This window comes from Rhinolophus hipposideros (genome assembly GCF_964194185.1).
Source record: "Rhinolophus hipposideros genome assembly, chromosome: 21".
Taxonomy (NCBI): domain Eukaryota; kingdom Metazoa; phylum Chordata; class Mammalia; order Chiroptera; family Rhinolophidae; genus Rhinolophus; species Rhinolophus hipposideros.
Genome location: NC_138067.1, coordinates 39,090,348 through 39,109,326, shown reverse-complemented (window position 1 = coordinate 39,109,326; position 18,979 = coordinate 39,090,348). Strand labels below are relative to the sequence as shown.

General features: G+C 49.6%; 1 protein-coding gene across 9 annotated transcripts; it reads left to right on the top strand.

Annotated features, from left to right (window-relative positions):
* The first annotated feature begins 1,133 nt into the window (after positions 1–1,133).
* On the top strand, positions 1,134–18,697 carry COQ8B (coenzyme Q8B). 9 transcript variants are annotated; one of them, XM_081031085.1, is made up of 15 exons: positions 1,134–1,377; positions 2,625–2,729; positions 2,865–2,984; positions 3,129–3,195; positions 5,022–5,099; positions 7,560–7,682; positions 7,815–7,900; positions 9,133–9,273; positions 9,354–9,435; positions 10,171–10,264; positions 12,088–12,229; positions 12,380–12,487; positions 14,530–14,595; positions 17,345–17,431; positions 17,867–18,697. In XM_081031085.1, exons 2-15 carry the CDS (start codon positions 2,628–2,630, stop codon positions 18,167–18,169), a joined length of 1,599 nt encoding a protein of 532 aa, XP_080887211.1. In that variant the 5' UTR covers positions 1,134–1,377; positions 2,625–2,627; the 3' UTR covers positions 18,170–18,697. The 9 variants fall into 9 exon arrangements, with proteins under 9 accessions (XP_080887211.1, XP_080887203.1, XP_080887208.1 ...); XM_081031077.1 differs by lacking the exon at positions 1,134–1,377 and adding an exon at positions 1,557–1,655; XM_081031082.1 differs by lacking the exon at positions 1,134–1,377 and adding an exon at positions 2,152–2,251.
* Positions 18,698–18,979: the final 282 nt, after the last annotated feature.

Below are 18,979 nucleotides of genomic sequence, written 5' to 3'. Positions count from 1 at the left end.
ACACGAGCTCTCAACAACAGGTTGCAGGTTCAATTCCCACATGGGATGGTGGGCTGCGCCCCCTGCAACTAAACATTGAAAATGACAACTGGACTTGGAGTTGAGCTGCGCCTTCTACAACTATATTGAAGGATAACGACTTGGAGCTGATGGGCCCGGGAGAAACACACTGTTCCCCAATACCCCACAATAAAATGTATTTAAAAAAATACACAGGAATAATTCAGAGGTATTGTGGATTCGGTTCCAGACCACCTCAATAAAGCGAATATCGAGATAAAGCAAGTTACATGAATTGTTTTGTTCCTCAGTGCATATAAAAATTATGTATACACTATACTGTAGTCTATTAAGTGTGCAATAGCATTGTGTCTAAGAAACCAATATACATACCTTAATTAAAAAATACTGTGTTGTTAAAAAGTGCTATCATTTGAGCCTTTTGGAAAAATGGTGCCGATAGATTTGCTCAAGGCAGGGCTGCCATACTTTCAATCTTTAAAAAACACAATATCTGCAAAACACAATAAAGGGAAACACAATAAAACGAGGTATACCTCTACTTATTTATTTTGTTTATTGTGCCCCTCACCAGAAGTCTGCACCAAAAGGGTGAAGATTTTTGCCTGTTTTGTTCCTTGCTATGTCCCCAGTGCCAAGACATAGCAAGGAAAAGCACATGGTAAATGCTTCATAGAAATTTTTAAGAGTGACTTTTTCATAAGAAGTTTGTCTCATGTATAGAGCTCTTGTTCTGTGCCAGGTCCTGTGCCAAGCTCTTTATAGATAGTTAACACTGAGCAGGAGGGGATGCCATAGCCCCATTTTACAGATAGGGACACTGAGGCTCAGAGGTCTGCCAACCTCTGGCCTTTGTAGCCACCAGGCTAGTTGATATGACCTCATGCATTTGAATCATGTGGCACCAGGCTTGGTACCATCTGCCACAGTCCTATAAAATAGTTATTGTCATGGGTGTTTTTAATATATTTTTACCCTCAAGGGTGAGCTGTCACCTAGCTCCTGAGTCAGACTCTTACGTTGGGGGGGTGGGGGGTTCTGTCTTGAATTTGAGTCACTTGTGGGAGGGGCATTGGACAAAGGCTCAGGGATCTAAAATGAGTCATCTTTTCACAGACCAGAAGTCATAGCAGGGGCCCCCTAGCATATCATACAGGCTGGGAAGCAGAGTTCCAGAAGGGTCAAAGCTCTTCTGAGTTCACATTGCACAGGGACAGAAACCGGGAGCTCTGATTCCTGAAAAAGGGGTTAGAAAGGGTCAGGGGTGCTGTGGGTAAAGCGTCATATCCCTCTTTCTCCCAGCAGTGGGAGAGAGGCCCCAGCCAGCTGCTTTTATTCCAGACTGTGAGAAGACGGGTGAGTCAGCCTACTGTGGGGGGAGTAAGCTTTAAACTGGCCGGCTCCCCCTCCAAACACACACCACACACACCCAGATGGGCTGGAAGCTGGTTTTCTGGGATGCCAAGTCTCCTGACTCAGCTCTGGGAATCTTTGCTGACTGTGTTCTGGGAAATGTCAATATCAGGCCTACAGGAAACAGAGGCGTCCCACTCACACCATCCTGCAGGTGGATGTGGAGCAGAGATAGCAGGGAATATAAGGAAACAGGGACATATTGGTGCAAGAGGCTGAGGGTGAGTGGGGTTATGTACAGCAGAGAATTGAGAGTGCAAGAGGGAGAAGTTGGCGAGCAAGGAACAAGGTTTATACGTGCAAGGGAAAAGGCTGAGTGTCAGGATGCGGGTATTTGAAGCAGAGGGTGGGTGTGCAAAGTAGAGAGGCCCTATGTGCACGAGAAATGTTTGCTGGGAAGACGTGTGTTCCAAGGAGAGATGTTGAGCCTGATGGGGTTAGAAGTAACGGAGGTTGGCAAGATGTTTGTGCAGACTAGAGTTGTGGAGTTTGTCAGGGAGACGGATGTTTGCAAACAAGACAGTGTAGAGAACAGAAAGGTCCGCCGCGCCCTGGGCACTTTGAGATGAGCGGAAAGGTATAAAAGGGCACGTGTAAGCCAGCAATCCCCCCGCAGGCCCCAACGCTCACCCTTAGGCCCCGCCCACACTCTCCCTACGCCCAGCGGGGTGTGCTTCGTGCCAGTCAGAGAGTTGCTGCTCCATCATTGGCTAGCTCACTGGAGGGGCGGGCATGCAGAGACTCCCGGAAGCGCAAGAGGCTCTCGCTCTTGCCGACCTGGAGCCAGGGAGCAGTGGGTGCTTAGCAACGGGGGGAGGTGCCCATTACCGGGGTAGGGGGCACCCAGGACTAATTGTGGGCACCTAGCAACAGAGGGGAAGGCGGTGCCTAGCGACGAGGGGGGCTCAAGTGGAGAGGTAGTCCTGCAGGATCTGTGGGTGTCTAGCAACAAGGGAGGACCCTAGCAATGGCGGGGAGTGAGACGGGGAGAGTGTTTTGGAAGGTGCTCGGGAAGAGCTGTGGGTTCCTAGCAACGAGAAAGGGAACCAGGAGAAACTGGAGGGGCCTATAGCAGGGGAGGAAGTCTTTGGTGGGTGGGAGTCTTAGGATGAACGTAGAGGAATGTGAGGGCTTGATGGGGGTCAGTCCCACAACTCCTGCCCGAATAACCTCCATCTCTTCTCCCCCAGGCAATGTGGCTGGAAGTGGCGGGCCTACTGCGGGGGACTTGTGGACAGCTGGGCCACACTGTTGGTCTGCCTTATGGGGCCCAGAGACCTGGGCTCCATTGGTGGGTAAGAGGCTGGGGATGGCGCTCCAAGGGGAAGAGGCTGAGGGAGACTTCAGTGAGTAAATGGACAGGGAGGGATCCAAAGGGCCAGGCAGACCTCATGTCCTCCACTCCTTATCAATCTCCACATCTCTTGCAGGGGCCATGTGTGGGTATTTGGGCCCAAAAGTTTCATCAGGATAAGCCTGGCAGAGGCCTGGGTGAGGAGGACATTCGCAAGGCTCGCGAGGCCCGGCTCAAGAAGACACCCCGGCCCCAGGTATCATTGCTTCCCACCCACTCAGTAACACCCCATGAAGTCAGTCGGCCCCCAAGCTTGGGGAAGGGTGAGGTGGCAGGTTGGTTGGACTCCCTGGGCACTATGCTCACCTTCTCGTCCTCATACCTTTTCCCCATTTCCCAGCTGAGTGACTGCTCTCGAGAACGCAAGGTACCGGCCTCCCGCATCAGCCGCTTGGCCAACTTTGGTGGTAGGTGTGACTGTGGGTGATTGTGACCTACCGTGTTTCCCCGAAAGTAAGACCAGGTCTTATACCATATTTCCCCGAAAATAAGACCAGGTCTTATATTAATTTTTGTTCCAAAAGACACATTAGGGCATATTTTCAGGGGATGTCTTATTTTTTCATGTACAACAATCTACATTTATTCAAATACAGTCATGTCATCTTCTGAAACATCGTCATAACATACTAAATGTGTCTGTCTGGCTGATGATCTTAACTGGGGCTTAGTTTTGGGGGAAACACGGTAGCTCAGAGGAAGCAACATTTACGGAAAGAAGAGAGAGGGTGAATCAGAGACAGAGAAGAGGGAGAGACGGAAAGAGAGTGAAGGCAAAGGTCTGCAAAACCAAGAGAAATAGAGAGGAACATAACACTTACTGAGAACTTGGAAAAACATGCAAGTTGCCATACATGTGATCTCTGCATTGAGTCAGTGAGTGTTTATTTCCATTCTATAGATGAGGGCACGGAGGCTAAGGGAGGTGAAGTGACTTGACCTGAGATCAAGAAGCAGGATTGTTCAAACTTCAGGTCACAATCTGCATGAAATCATTTAGTGGGTTGAAACCAGCATTCAGAAGAATAGAATGGGAAATATGAGTGCACCTGTAGAGTAAGGGAAAATCTTGTTTCATGAAACATTATATACGTAGACATTGGTCTGTACCAGTTAGAATGCAGATGTCTTCTTTATTGTGGATCATGGTTCAAGTTTTAAAGACACTGATTCACAGTATAAAGAGGGAGTCAAAGGCAATGGTTAGAGCTTTGAAACCAGGCTGCCCAAGGTTCAAGAGGTGATTCTGCTGCATCTCACTTTGTGACTCTGGATAAGTTACTTAAAGTCTCTGGGCCTTGATTTCCTTTTCTGTAAAATGGAAGTTGTCCTATAAAACTAATCTCACAAGGGTTTGAGGACAAAATTAGTTAATACACATAAAGCACTAGGAATGAATCTGGCATGTAGAAAGTGCTCAGAAAATGCCAACAATGATTATTTCCAGACATGGTGACAGTGAAAGGGGCAGAGAAACTCGAGATATCTTTGGGGCAAGGGGAGAGAGGAGGCAGAGGAAATCAGAGCTAGAGAGATAACAGCAAAAGGAGGAACAGAGAGAAAGAGCCCTAAGTAGATGTGCCAGGTGGAGGGAAATGGGGAGATGGAGAAATAACTGACTTGGAAAAGGAAATGTGAGCATGAAAAGAGGAGGTGTGGGCAGAGAAACAAGCAGGACCCGCAGGAAGTCACAGAGAGACTTGGGAGGATCAGTTTGGGGCCTTCTTACCCTTGGCTGTACACTAGAATCAACCTGGGGTGCTTAAAAAAAAATGCAAATTTCGAGGCCTCATCTCAGGCCAGTTTAATCAGAACCTCAGGGGTGGGACCTGGGCATTGTATTTACAAAAGCTCCTCACGTGATTCGTATGTGCAGCCAGGGGTGAGAACTGCTGACACAGGAGACAAAGACCTGGAGAGAGGATAGGAAAAAAGGCAACCTCACCTTGACGGGAACCCCAAGCAGGGAGGGAGTACGGGACTGAGCTAGGGACAAATGGAATGTGTGAACCATCATTGGATGTCAGTCGGAAAACAATAACTCACGGGGATATAAAGTACAGTGTAGGGAACATAGTCAATAATATTGTAATAACTAATATTGTAATAACATGTAAAGGGTTGACAGCAAAGAGCTGGAAGGCAAGTTGCTTAGAGAGAGACAGAGAAGAGAGAGGGTGGGGGGAGAAAGCCCCAGGCAAGCGGACACTCAGACTCCTCTCTCACTCCCCAGGACTGGCTGTGGGTTTGGGGCTGGGAGCACTGGCTGAGGTGGCCAAGAAGTCCCTGCTCGGAGAATATCTACAGTCAGGTGAGTGAGCCACGCTGCCTGGGTTCAGACCCTGGCTGGCTGTGTGACCTGGGGGCAAGTGGCTTCACCTCTCAGAGTCCTAGTTTCCTCATGTGGAAAATGGAAATGATAATATACCCACCTCTGAGGGTCATTGTGAAGTGCTCAGAACGGGGCAAAGCCACTGTCAGCGTTGTGATGGATAGAAGCAGATCATGAGGAAAAGCAGATAATGATCAACTCCTGATGATCATTAAGTCATCAGGAGTTGAGTTCCTAGCTCTAAGCAGAACACGAAAGTGCCACTGGGGAGCTGTGTACAACATAGATGGAATGAGATGTCTAGAGATCAACCCCTGTGGGTAAGATTCCCCCAACAAGTCAATGGCCGAAACAAAAATGGGAGTGGATATTCTAGATCAAAGAGACTAGAGAGATAATAACTGACAAGTGGAATGTGAGAACCATGATTGCATGACAGTTGGAAAAAAAATAACTATCACGGGTATATAAAATACAGTATAGGGAATATAGTCAATAATATTGTAATAACTATGTATGGTATCAGGTGGGTACTAGACTTATTGGGAGATTACTTCATAAGTTATATAAATGTCTAACCACGAAGCTGTGCACCTGAAGCTAATATAATATTGAATGTCATTGAAAAAAAATTTTTTAAAGACAAAAATAACTATAAAAGACTTTCGGGAACAATTGGAAAAATCTGAATATGAACTGGATAGTAGATATTAGATAATTAGTGTTAATTTTCTTAGATGTGATTGTGGCACTGACTGTGCAGGGGAATATCTTTATTCTTAGCACAGGTTGAGTGCAACTCCAAGCAAAAAATAACAGTAAGCCTGTGGGCACACATAGATAAAGCTGGTGAGACAGGACATTAAAATGTTTGTATCACATATATGGGTGTTACTGATGCAACTTTTCTGTCTTTTGGAATTTTTTCAAACTAAAAATATTGCAGATGGGTGCAGGATTAGGCTTTAGGGTAAGGCCGAACAGTCTGCACTGTGCTCTGCCACTTCTGTGCTGTGTGATCCAGGGCCAAGCACTGTACCTCTCTGAATCTCTTGCTTCCTCACCTTGAAAATTAAGGCATTGGGAATTCTAGTTCTTACTTCCTTGGGTGATTGGGGGGATTCTGCCAGAGAATCCACAGAGACACTTAGAATTCTGCTTGACACAGGGTAAAGAGTTCAATAAAAAAGCTTACTAAACACTTTACTGAGTAATATAATTTGCATATCAAACTGTGCACATATCCTAAGCATACGGGCTTCATTCATTTTCACAAAATGGACACATCTGTGCACCCAGATCAAGAAACCCTAGAAGAGCATTTCTCCAATTTTTTGGTCTTAGGATCCCTGCACACCTTTAAAACCAAGGAATGGATTAAAAGAAAAAAAAATGTGTTATATTATTCGGCCATAAAAAGGAATCAAGTACTGATCCATGCTACAATGTGGATGAATCTTGAAAACACTGTCCTAAGTGAAGGAAGGCAGACACAGAAGGCCACGTATCGTATGATTCCATGGATATGAAATGCCCAGAATAGGGAAATCTATAGAGACAGAAAGTAGATTAGTGGTTTACAGGAGCTTGGGGGGAAGTCGTTGGTGGAAATGGGGTGACTGCTATTAGGTAAGGGCTTTCTTTCTGGGGTGATGAAAATGTTCTGGAATTGGTAGTGGTGGTACTTGCGCAATGCTGAATGTACTAGAAACCATTGAACTGTACACCTTAAATGGGTGAATTATATGGTATGTGAATTACGAGTGTATCTCAATATAGTTGTTAAATAAAATGAGGACCCCAAAGAGCTTGTCTATGTGGGTTGTATTTATGGATATTTACTGTATTAGAGATTAAAACTGAGAAACTTTTTTTTGGAGGGCGCAGCTCACAGTGGCCCATGCGAGGATCAAACCGGTAACCTTGGTGCTACCAGCACCGTGCTCTAACCAACTGAGCTGACCGGCCACACCTAAAACTGAGCTTCTTTTGCTCAACGTTCTTTTTGGGAGATGTATTTATGTTGCTGTGAGTGGATGTTGGTGGTTTATTCCAGGTAGTGCTGTGACTGTTCCACAATTCTTTTGTTCATTGTATTGACAATCATTTGGGATGTTTCCAGTTTGGGACTGTCATGAGCAGTGCTCCTTGGAATATCTGGACATATTTATGGACATATTTATGCATTTTTCTTGGGCATACACTTGGGAGAGAAACTACATCTGGTATAGGTGTTTGCTTTACTAGACACTTCCCCGCTATTTTCCAAAGGGCTTGTGTCATGGCACGCTCATCAGCAGTGTTGGCATTCGGGTTGCTCCACATCCTTAGCAACACTTGGTATTCTCTTTTTCATTGTAGCCATCCTGGTGGTGTGCAGTGGCGTTCTACTGATTATTTTTGTGCTTGTAATACTAATGATCATTCTTTCCACCTCAGAAGGCGGCTCCCGGCCGGGCTCCAGCCATTTCCTGTCAGAGGCCAATGCCGAGCGGATTGTGCAGACCTTGTGTGCAGTTCGGGGGGCCGCCCTCAAGGTTGGCCAGATGCTCAGCATCCAAGGTATAGCATGACCCCCGACCCCTGACTTCACTTCTACCCCACCCCACCCACCCACAAGCCCCAGCTTCAGGTACTCCCACGGGGGCCCACCTTGCCTCCCTCACTGCTTCCCTTGTCCCCCTATCTCCCAAGACAACAGCTTCGTCAGCCCCCAGCTGCAGCGTATCTTTGAGCGAGTCCGCCAGAGTGCCGACTTCATGCCCCGCTGGCAGATGCTGGTGAGTGTCCAGAGAGGGAAGGCTGGCCAGGGAGGCGGGCGCCACTTGCCTGGTTCCTGGCTTCACTGCTCTACTCCCTGTTTAACTCTGGGCCTCAGTTTCCCCATCTGTAAAATGGGGGTCACCAAAGCAGACACCTGATAGGACTGTTTTGATGATTAAATAAGAGGGTGGTGCAGAGCGCTTAGTTCGGTCCCTGGCAGGCTCAGTGGGCTGTTACAGAGGCAGGGAGCACAGTGGTTAGGGGCCAGACTTCATAAGCTCAGACTCTGGCTCTGCCACTTCCTACCTGCGTGATCTCAGTCATGTGGCCTGCAGTATCCTCGTCATAGTGTCCCATAAATTACCTTGTTTCCCCGAAAATAAGACCTAGCTGGACAATCAGCTCTAATGTGTCTTTTGGAGCAAAAATTAATACAAGACCAGGTATTATATTATATTACATTATACCCTGTCTTATAGTAAAATAAGACCAGGTCTTGTATTAATTTTTGCTCCAAAAGGTGCATTAGAGCTGATGGTCCGGCAAGGTCTTATTTTCTGGGAAACACAGTAATATACGGAAAGCACTTAGGAGGGCCCCTGACGCACCATGCCAGTTTTAGCTGTTATTATTACTGGTTTTTTAATTAAAGGAGAGCGTATCTGTAAATAGGTTGGCACAGCGCCTGGCACTGAGTAAGTGCCCAAGAGATGAGCTGTTCTAATGCCTGGGTAAGGGTGTGGAATCCGGAATCCAGCCACCTACCTGCCTTCTGATCCTCTGTTCTGCTCACTCACCATATGACCCTGGGCAATTATTGTTGTTCTCTGAGCCACTCTGAACAGGGTTTGGCCCATAGGAAGCCCTCTGTAAGTTTTAACTCTTCTTTATCACATTAACTTTAAGTTAATTACGCAATATACGATTTAATAAAGGCTTATTATCAGTCTTAACTATACATAATAGCAATCCTCGATAGTAGCTTGCACAGCCTCAGGAGTACCAGCTTGGGAGACACAAGCTAGGCTGGGCCTTCCAGTCCACCAGGGCCTGGTTCGTCACATTGGCCAAGAGACAGCTCTCTGAGCCTCAGTTTCCTCATCTGTAAAGTGGGGTCGCTGCCAAGAGCTCAGCCCAGGGCCCGGCATTTGGAGAGTGCCCAGGTTATTAGCACATAAAGTGCTTGGCACAGGGAATGAACTCAGCTGCCTCTCATCATGGTGATAATTGTTACAACCACTCTCCCCAGAGAGTTCTGGAAGAGGAGCTCGGCAGGGACTGGCAGGCCAAGGTGGCCTCTTTGGAGGAGGTGCCCTTTGCCGCTGCCTCAATCGGGCAGGTGCACCAGGGCATGCTGAGGGACGGGACGGAGGTGGCCGTGAAGATCCAGGTGAGAGGGGAGCCCAGACAGGTCGTGGTGAGCACCCTGCTGTGCCCGAGTAGTGACTGCTGCCCTCCCCTCACTCCCAGTATCCAGGCGTTGCCCAGAGCATCCAGAGCGATGTCCAGAACCTGCTGGCGCTGCTCAAGATGAGCGTGGCCCTGCCTGAGGGTGAGGCGCCCACTCCACCTCTGCCTGCAGGAGGGGTACCCGGAAGGGAGGAAGTGGGGCTGGACGGAGGGAGAGTGGCTAGCTCAGGGCAGGGGGTGCCTGTGTGTGAGTGGATGTGTAAGTGTGTGTTTGAGAAGGAAAGAAGGGACACCGAGGTAGGGAGAGCCCAGGGAGTACAAGCGTGTGAGAAAAAGACAAATTTAGAGATTCTGACAGAGAGGCAGAAGCCCAGACCAAAATCCAGAAACAGACACACACCGTGTGCAGAGAGGGACTGTAGCTGTGAAAAAGAGCCACAGGAGCAGGAAGAGAAGGTAAGTGGGACCCTATGTTTGTGTTACAGCACATGAAAAAGAGCCTGAAGAAGATGGGGCAGGGTGTGTGTGTGTCAGAGAGACAGGCAGAAGTAAGGTTCAGAGGCAAAATGACTGTGAGACAGTATGAAAAAGAGTAGGTGGCATGTGTGACTGAAAGAGATGCTTAGGGACTGGTGTGCATGCCTGTGAAAGAGACCCCAGGAGAGAGACTTGAGAAGAGGTCACAGTTGTATGAAAGCCAGAGGGGAAGTGTGTGGACAGACAGTGCAGGTAAAAGGCATGGAGCAGAAGGTGTGAGGGGCAGTGAGAGAGAGAGAGAGTGAGAGACATGATTGGTAAGAGAAGACCTCCATGAGTGGGAGCCTGAGGGGTGGGACAGGCTGTGGCCTTCCCTGTTTGACACAGCTGCTCCCCTCAGGCCTGTTTGCCGAGCAGAGTCTGCAGGCCCTGCAACAGGAGCTGGCTTGGGAGTGTGACTACCGTCGTGAGGCGGCTTGTGCCCAGAACTTCAGGTGAGCTGCAGGCCCCTGGAGGGACCCCTTCCCTCCAGCTTCCCTCCTTTCCCTCCCAGGCTCAGTGGGATCTGGTTGCCCCCACAGCCTCCGGCAGCTGGAGCCCTGGGGTGGGGCTGGTAAACTCTCTTCATTCGTTCATCCATCTATCCCTTCATCCATCCATCCATGTCCTCTGAGCTTAGGCAGGTCACTTCTTCTCTCTAAGTGTCAGTTTTATCATCTGTAGAATGGGTTAGGTAACCACTGCAGTCCAGTGAGGGAGATGAACTTGTCAACAGGCACTTCGTCACACAATGAGTGACCGTTACACCCACTGCACTGACAGACTGAGCAATATGACAGTGTCAAGAGTTGGAGAGAATGGACTGCAGGGTATCCCTTATGTAACCTGGGCAGGAGGAGATACTGAGATAAGCATTCTGGAGAACAGTTTGGCATCATATAATAAGGCTAATAGTCACATGTAACCCAATAGTCATTCTCCTAGCTAAATACACTAGGGACGCCTTTGCCAGTCTGTACCAACAGACTTTTTCCAGAATGCTTAGAACAGCAGTAGCCCCAAATTGAAAACAACCCAAATCTATGAAATTCATCCAGCAGGGTAGATGAATAAATATGGTATATTCATTAGTGGAATATCATACAGTAGTGAAAATGAATGAACTACAGATACAGGGAACAATGTGGTTGTATCTTAGAAGCATCGTGATATGCAGCAATTAATTACTGCATATCTGTGAGATCCTTCAGTGTGGCCAGATGTTCATTGAGCCAAGCTCTGTAGATACAGAACTAGAGAAAGGGCAGTAGAAGGCAGTGGTTAGAGGCATGGGCCTGGACTCAGACAGATGTGGGGTCTAGCCCCAGGTCAGCCCTTAACAGGCTGGGTGGCCTGAATCTGCACAGCGGCCTTGGGAGAGTACCCTCACAGAGGAGCAAGGATAAAAGAGAATTGTGCTGATTAAGTCGGTTCAAACATCAGAGATTTTATAAACAAGGACAAAAATATGAGCTCCAAAGCAGGACCTGGAGAAGGGTGCGGAGGGCCAGAGCATTCCTCATGGGATCTGAGGACAGCCCTCCCTCACAGGGTTTTCCAGTGCCCTTAGAATAAAACCCACATTACTCCTGGCCTCTCCCCATCTCCCTGCTCCCCACCTCACTCCAACCATCCCACAGGTCCCCAACCAGAGGCCTCGCTCATATTTTCTGCCTCCCGAATCTTACATTGACACACCTATCACAGTCTATTATTGGTCTGTGTGTTTGTTAGAGTGTGGTCTCCGGTGTGTGTAAGGGGTAGGCCTGGGCCTCAAAAAAACGTCACTGATATACAAATCTTCAAGTCCCTGCACAGGGACGGACACTGAGAAGGATTCTTTCTCTTAATCAGTGTTCTGACTCCAAGGAGTGGCCAAGGAGTATCACCATGGACTTGAAGATTTGTATATCAGTGACCTTTTTTTTTATAGATTAATTAATGATTTAATGAAAAAGTAATGTTCATCAAGCTTAATACATTGAGCTTATTGTGGGGCAACCAAATGTCATAGAAGTGTTTCCGGTAGGAAAGTGGTAACTGGGTCTCCAGCAGCACCAGGCTTAGGGGCAGGCACAGTAGGCCCTATGGAGATGTTTGTTGAATGAATGAAGTGTCTGAATGAATGTCAGTCCAGCCAGGTATTGGCAAGAGGAGGGCAATACGGAAGTCAAGACAGACCGTTCATGGAGGATTTCTCAGAGGAGGAGGAAGAGGCCTTGAGCTGGGTCTTAGGAGCCTGAAACTCCAACCATCACTCCCTTCCCTTCTGCCCCAGGCAGCTGTTGGAAGATGACCCCTTCTTCCGGGTGCCGGCAGTGATTAAGGACCTCTGCACCACGCGGGTGCTGGGCATGGAGCTGGCTGGAGGGGTCCCCCTGGACCAATGCCAGGGCCTGAGCCAGGACATTCGGAACCAGGTACATGGTCTTGTGGGACAATAGGGAGGGTGCTGCCCCAGGGCAGGGCCAGCAGGACAGACCAGACCCATGGTCCTGCTCCAGGCCAGAGAGGGCTTTACAGGGGCAGATGATTCTGAGGTATCTGTTAACTCTTTCTCTCCACCCTAGATCTGCTTCCAGCTCCTAAGGCTGTGTCTACGGGAGCTGTTTGAGTTTAGATTCATGCAGACGGACCCCAACTGGGCAAACTTCCTGTATGACGCAGCCAGCCACCAGGTTGGTTCCTTGTGATGTATGTGAGGGTACATTACCTGCTGTGATAGATATTTCAGTAGCTCAACACAATAATAATTTATTACCCATGTAACAGGCTAGGGTAGCTCTCCTCCATGCAGTGACTCAGGGATCTAGGCTCCTTCCCTTTTGTGATCATGCCATCCCCCAGGTCTCGCAATATTCTCCTTCCAGTAGAAGGGGAAAGAGAGGTTGAGAGGTTAACTCTTATCTAACTGTTTTGACCAGAAGTGACAGATCATTCCCTTTACCATTCCATTAATGAGAACTGGTCACAGGGCCTGTCTAGGTGCAAGGGATGCTGGGAAATGGAGTCCCTGGCTGGGCAGTGGCTTCCTAGTGCCAATGTGACAGTATGAAAGAGGGATCACAACTTTCTGAAGGTCGTTAGTCATCATGACCACACTTGTTATTCATTTAGAGCACACCAAGCTCCTCCTAGTGCCGCCTCTTGACAATGCCAAGACAACCCTGATCCTCGCCTTCTCAGAGTTCCCAGTCCAGCAGGGGAACCTGTTACCAGACAGTGGTGACCTAGAGTAGTTAGTACCACCATGAGGAAACACAGGCCAGAGTGGTCAGTGATGGGGGAAGCCCAGGGGGCTGTGGGAAGCCAGGGAAAGTATCTGACCCCGCCTGGGTGAGTGGGGTCAAGGAAGGCTTCTTGAAGGAAGTGCCATTAAAGCTGAAACCAGACAGATGAGAAGGGGACAGCCATTGAAAGAGCAGGAAGAGCGATCCTGGCAGATGACACAGGGTGTCCAAAGACCCAGGGGTGAGTTTGAACCCAAAGACTCTCAGTGTGTGTGGTTGCCAAATGGCTCTCCAAAGTGGTCTGTATCCATTATATCCCCAGAGGGGTCTTTCTGAAACAAATCTGGCCACGCTGTCCCCTCCACAGCGCTTCAGTGCCCTCCGGATAAAGTCTGAGCCCTTTGCCGAATGTGAAGTGGCCCTGCTGAGTCTCCAGCCTCAGTGTGTTGCCACCCTCCACCCCTGCAAACACATACGCACCCCACATCCCTCTTAGGCTGACAACTCAGGGAGGGGTTTTTCTAACCTGGAGATGTGTGTCCTGATGTCAATTTATTGGGTCTCAACTGCATTTTCTGTGGTTAAAGGCATAGAATAGAAAATATCAGTGTGTCGTGGATGGGATGGAGCTATAATATTTCAGGACACTTTTGTTTGATGTTTATATTTATGTGGCATTAGCACTGGTGCCCAGTATAATCTGCATTTCTTACTGTGGGTTGTGATTAATAGTCCGAACTCCACCGCCCTAGAGAAACTCGTGCACATGTGTTCATCAAGCAAAACCCAGAAACACCCACAGTGCCCATCACCCAGATAAATGCATTGTGATATATTCGCACAATGAACTCCTTACACATCAGTGAAAAAGTGAATGAATGAGCCAGAGCCACATAGAGCACTGGGGATAAATTACAAAACCATGCTGGACACAAAGAACAGGTTGCAGACTAACTATCGTAAATACCATTTATATGAAGTTTTAAGATACACAAAACATTACTATGTATGTTCATGGGTGCGCACATATATAGAAAAATATAGAAGTACGTGCATGGTAATTTCAGGAAATAATAATCTCAGGAAAGTGGTCACCCTGGAAGAGAGGATCGGGATGTGGGGGAGGTAGAATCAGGCTGGGGTACACGGGAGGCCCCACCTGGATTGGTACTATTTTATATTTTAAACTGGGTGGTGAGATTTGTGGGTGTTCACTTTTCCATATAGTTTATTCTCTGGATTTTTTTCTGTGCCTAAAGTATGTTATTATAAAAACAACTACGACCAAAAAAACTAAAAGCAAGATTCCTTCAGCTTCATGTGGGGGTGGATTAGTGTGGAGACTGGAGGCCAGGAGCCCAGGGAGACAGCGGGAACTCTGGCAGGAGGGGACAGGGTGTAGAGAGGGAGAGATGGACCCTAGCCACCTTGGATAGACAATGGGAAGCATTGGTGGATTCCCAGCATCCCTTTCACCATTCTGTTCCCAGGTGACCCTGCTGGACTTCGGTGCAAGCCGGGAATTTGGGACCGAATTCACAGACCATTACATCGAGGTGAGTCCCCCCAATCCTTGGGTCTCAGAAGGGCCGAGGCTCAAGCCAGATACTGAGGCAAGGGTGAGAAGGAGAAATACAGTATCTAGAATTAAGAAATAAGAAATAGTAGTAATATTAATAGCAGCTAACAAATACCAAGCACTTAATATTGTCAGGCGCTGTTTTAAGTGGTATACCTGTGGTAACTGATTTAAACCATACAGCAACTTCATGGAGTAAGGACCATTTTTAGCCCCATTTTACAGATGAAGTAACAGGCTCAGAGAGGTTAAGTCACTTGCCCCAGGTCACAGCAGACCTGATATTCTGACTTAGGTGGTCTGGGTCCAGAGCCCATCGTCTCAACCCTAACTAGCCTTGTCCTAAGAGAGAGGTCCATGATTGCCATCCTTTCACCTCCCCACATCCCACCCACACTGTCTAGGGCCTCTGTGTCCAGGTTTGTGCTCACACACCTTCCGGGCAAGCCGATCCCTAGGGGGCTGCTCTGTCCTGAGGAAGTGCTTCCTCACCTATTGACCATCCCTCCCACTGTCCCTCCTGCCCACCAGGGTCAATTTGCCTCAGAGGTCACAGAGAACACTATGTCATTAATTTGGTCAGATTGGACATTTAACATGGTCTTCTAACCATTTAGTGATCAGTTCAAACTCTTTGACACTCCTCTGTGCCCCATCCTATTCTAGGTAATGTGGGGGACAACAGTGACCAATCCAGCCCAGGTCCCCACCTTCACAGAGCTCACAGTCCAGTGGGGGGACAGATAGTTGAGGGTTCAGAGTGGTCAGGGCTGGAATGGGGAAGCACAGGGCACTATAAGAGCTCAAAGGATCCTGGCCCAGCCTAGGGGTCAGGGAGGGCTTCCTGGAGGAAGAGACATCAGAATTGAGACCTGAGGGATTAGGAGAGCAATCAGAAAGAGGATCGGAGGGTATTCCAGACCAACAACATGTGCAAAGGCCAAGGGGTGAGAAGGGATATTCCCATTAGAGCAGTACTTCTCAAACGTTAGTGTGTATGTGAAACCTTGTCCTTCTGTGAACCAGTTAAAATGCAGTTTCTGGACTGGAGTTAGGCAGAAGATGCTGTATTTCTAACACACTCCCAGGTAATGGCAAAGCTACTCTTACAGGGACCACACTGAGTAGTAAAGTCCTAGAGACCCAAAAGTAAGTTCATGTTCTGACTCTGTGGCAGGTGGGGTGGGTGGGGGTCAGGGGGAAGCATTGGGCCAGCAATGAGACTGGAGCCAAATCACTCTGGGTCCTAGAAGCCATGCTTTGCAGCTTGTACTTTATCCCGTTTCCCTGGGAAGCCATGGGAGGGATTTGAGCAGGGGAGGGCCGCAGTAAGAATTAGGAAACCCCCTCTGAATAAAGAGTGGTCTTTAAGACTGAGGGTGGGGAGCCTGGGGAGGCTGTGGGGAGGGAAAAACAGGTGTTGGGGACAAGGCCCGGGACTCTTGGAGATTGGAGGATGATGGTGCCACCCCTGAGATGCAGACGGGAAGGAGGAGCTGGTTAAACCTCCCCCTCCCCCACACACACACATAGGCCCTTTGAGGCCATCTCTGCTGGCCATTTGAGGCACAAAGCCAAGGCTACTCTGGGTAGTTGGGACATCTCATGCCCCCCCCACAGCCTCTTTAGAATGGCCCCCCTGCCACCTTCCCAGCCTCTTCCAGTTTAAAAAAGCTCTGTCACATGGGCCCCCAAGGACCACAGGCCTGACAGATGGCCGGACAGCCTTGGGCAGGGTGGACGAGACAGAACAGAATAGCCTGATTTAATCTTGATTCCCTTTCCTCTCAAGAAAGTGCAACCCAGTGATTAAGGGCTCACCCCAGGTTCTACTCCTCGCCTTGCTGTTGCCCACCGGGAGTCTGTTTCCTCTTCTGTAAAATTGGGACCCTCGTATCCACCTTTGGATAATAATAGCTGCTAATATTTATGCTGCTTCCTATATATAGGCACAGTGCTCATGAGGCACTACACAGTTATCTCCTCCTTTATCCATACAACCACCCCATGAGGAAGATACTTTCATCATCCCCATTTCACAGATGAGAAAGCGGAGACCTGAGGCAAGCCACTTGCCCAGTCAGCCAGCAAGTGGCAGAGCTGAGCCCAGGTGGGCTGGCTTTCACTTCTGTCTGTCTGTCCATGTGCCCTCAAGTCTTGCTTGCCTGATGTGCACTCTTGGCTGGAGAGGTGCTTAGCTCTGCACACTAATTTGCTAAACAAAGGCCTTCTGAGTGACAGACCTTGTGCCAACCCAGATCCCTGCTCCCAAGGCTCCAAGTCCAGTGCCAGAGACAGGTATCAACAGATATCAACCAGGTGATCACAGAGATGGCCCAATGGCAACCTCAGATGCAGTTTTGGGTCACAGGCACATCCTTGGTCAATTGAGTGTTTGGACCCACGAACAGCACTTGACATTTATTTTCCTCTGTGCTTTTTCACTGTTTAGTTTCCAGGCAGGCTCTGTGTCCCCAGCCAGGTGGGCAGAACCCTTGACCACCCCCACCCTCCAGGCTCTGAAACAGTCTTGAGAGAGACATAGACAGGCAGGCACAAGGTGATAAGGGAGAGTCTTCTAGGTGAGAGAGGGCCTAGGCAGATGAGAAGGGAAGTGGGTATGGGTAGGGCCCAGCTTCCAGCTGCAGTCTCCATTTCCCCAAGACCCCTCCTTGAACCCTTGAACTCACTGAGCCTTTGACCCTGTGCCCCATCCATTTCCCCAGGTGGTAATGGCTGCCGCCAATGGAGACAGAGACCGGGTCCTGCAGAAATCCCGGGACCTCAAATTCCTCACAGGCTTTGAAACCAAGGTTGGGAGACATTGGGGGAGTAGGGGCTGGTATCTATTGGGGGGCCTGTTGGGGCTGTACTGAGGGTTCTCTGGGGAGGAGTAGGGGGAATGGCACTGTTTGGCTACTCAGGAAACCTGGGAAAATAGGCACCACTGACCTATTCTAGAGGGAGGGAATGGGGGGCTGCTGGTGGGTACTGGGGTCCAGGAATGGAGGCTGCTTTTCTGTTCTAGACAGTGAGGGCTACTTGTTTATTGGAGGCTCTGAGAGGGAGTGAAGGGTTGTTTCTTTTGGGAGGAGTAGGAGGCTGCTTCTTTCCTGGGGGCTCCAGAAGGAGCTGGGACTTGTGCTAGTACTGGAGACTCTGAGGGAGCTGAGGGCTACTTGTCCCTTTAGGGGTAAGTAGAAGGATTCCTGTCCATACTGGGTGCCTCTGCTCTCCCCCACCCCTAGGCATTCTCAGATGCCCACGTGGAGGCTGTGATGATCCTGGGGGAGCCCTTCGCCACCAAGGGACCCTACGACTTCGGGGCGGGTGACACTGCCCGCCGAGTGCAGGGCCTCATCCCTGTGCTGCTGCAGCATCGGCTCCGCCCACCGCCAGAGGAGACCTATGCCCTGCACCGCAAGCTGGCAGGGGCTTTCCTGGCCTGCGCCCATCTCCGCGCCCACATCGAATGCCAGGACCTCTTCCAGGACACCTACCATCGGTACTGGGCCAATCGCCAGGCTCAGCCACAGCCCGAAGCCTCCTGACCAAAGGACATGTCGGGTCCGACCCCTCAGACGGTTCCCTCTGGGAAATCTGGCCCACAGAGGTGCCATCACCTGCTGTGATACCTCCATCCCACTCTGCTCCAGTCTGGGAACTCCTGCCCTGGGCTTCCCAGTCTTGCCTAGCATCCTTCCCTGGGAGCTGGGGCACCCTGAGGCTACGGAACTCCCCACTTCATGCCCCCATATCCTGCTCTCCCCACCACAAAATGGGCATGCGGGAACTCTGTATCAGGGATTAACTTATTTCTGCCAACATTTGAGAGAGCCTCAGGCCCTCAGCACGCAGTGGTGGAGACGCAGACTCATCTAGAGTCTCTCGCTTGTGCCTCGGGTCTCCCACAGATCTGGCCAGAGAGATGGGTGGGGTGGTGGAGGCAGCCCTCACCTTTGCCTCCCTCACTCTTCCACCAGCTGCCTTCTCCCTGTCCATCCTCTCTGTTGGGGAGGGGTGTTTGGGGGGGGGGGTATTTGAACCTTCAGTCTGAGTAAAAGCAGCCTTCCCCTTCCCCCAGCTCTTTTCTCTGCGCAGAGGGGGGAAGGGGAGGAGTTCTCGAGCAGTGTCCAGGTGCAGATGGCCAGCCCCCTCCCACCCTCTTGTCTGAAAGCCCCAGTCCTGCCCGGGCCATCTGTTGCCGGGAACCTCCTTCTCCCCTTTCCCTCCCACCCACCTAACCCTCCCGCACGTGCTGACCACCTGCTCGTAAAGCTGCGGCAGCTGAGAAGGCCTCCCCCCACACACACCACCTCGGCGCCGGGCTCCCAGCAACTTCGTCTTTGCTAATGGGCCTT

Excerpts from the sequence above, each read along its gene's own strand:
- COQ8B (XM_081031077.1), top strand. The coding sequence starts at position 1,593 with ATGTGGAGCAGAGATAGCAGGGAATATAAGGAAACAGGGACATATTGG. Across the intron at positions 2,730-2,864 it reads GACCTGGGCTCCATTGGTGG|GGGCCATGTGTGGGTATTTG; the intron begins GTAAGAGGCTGG and ends CATCTCTTGCAG. Across the intron at positions 2,985-3,128 it reads AGAAGACACCCCGGCCCCAG|CTGAGTGACTGCTCTCGAGA; the intron begins GTATCATTGCTT and ends CCCATTTCCCAG.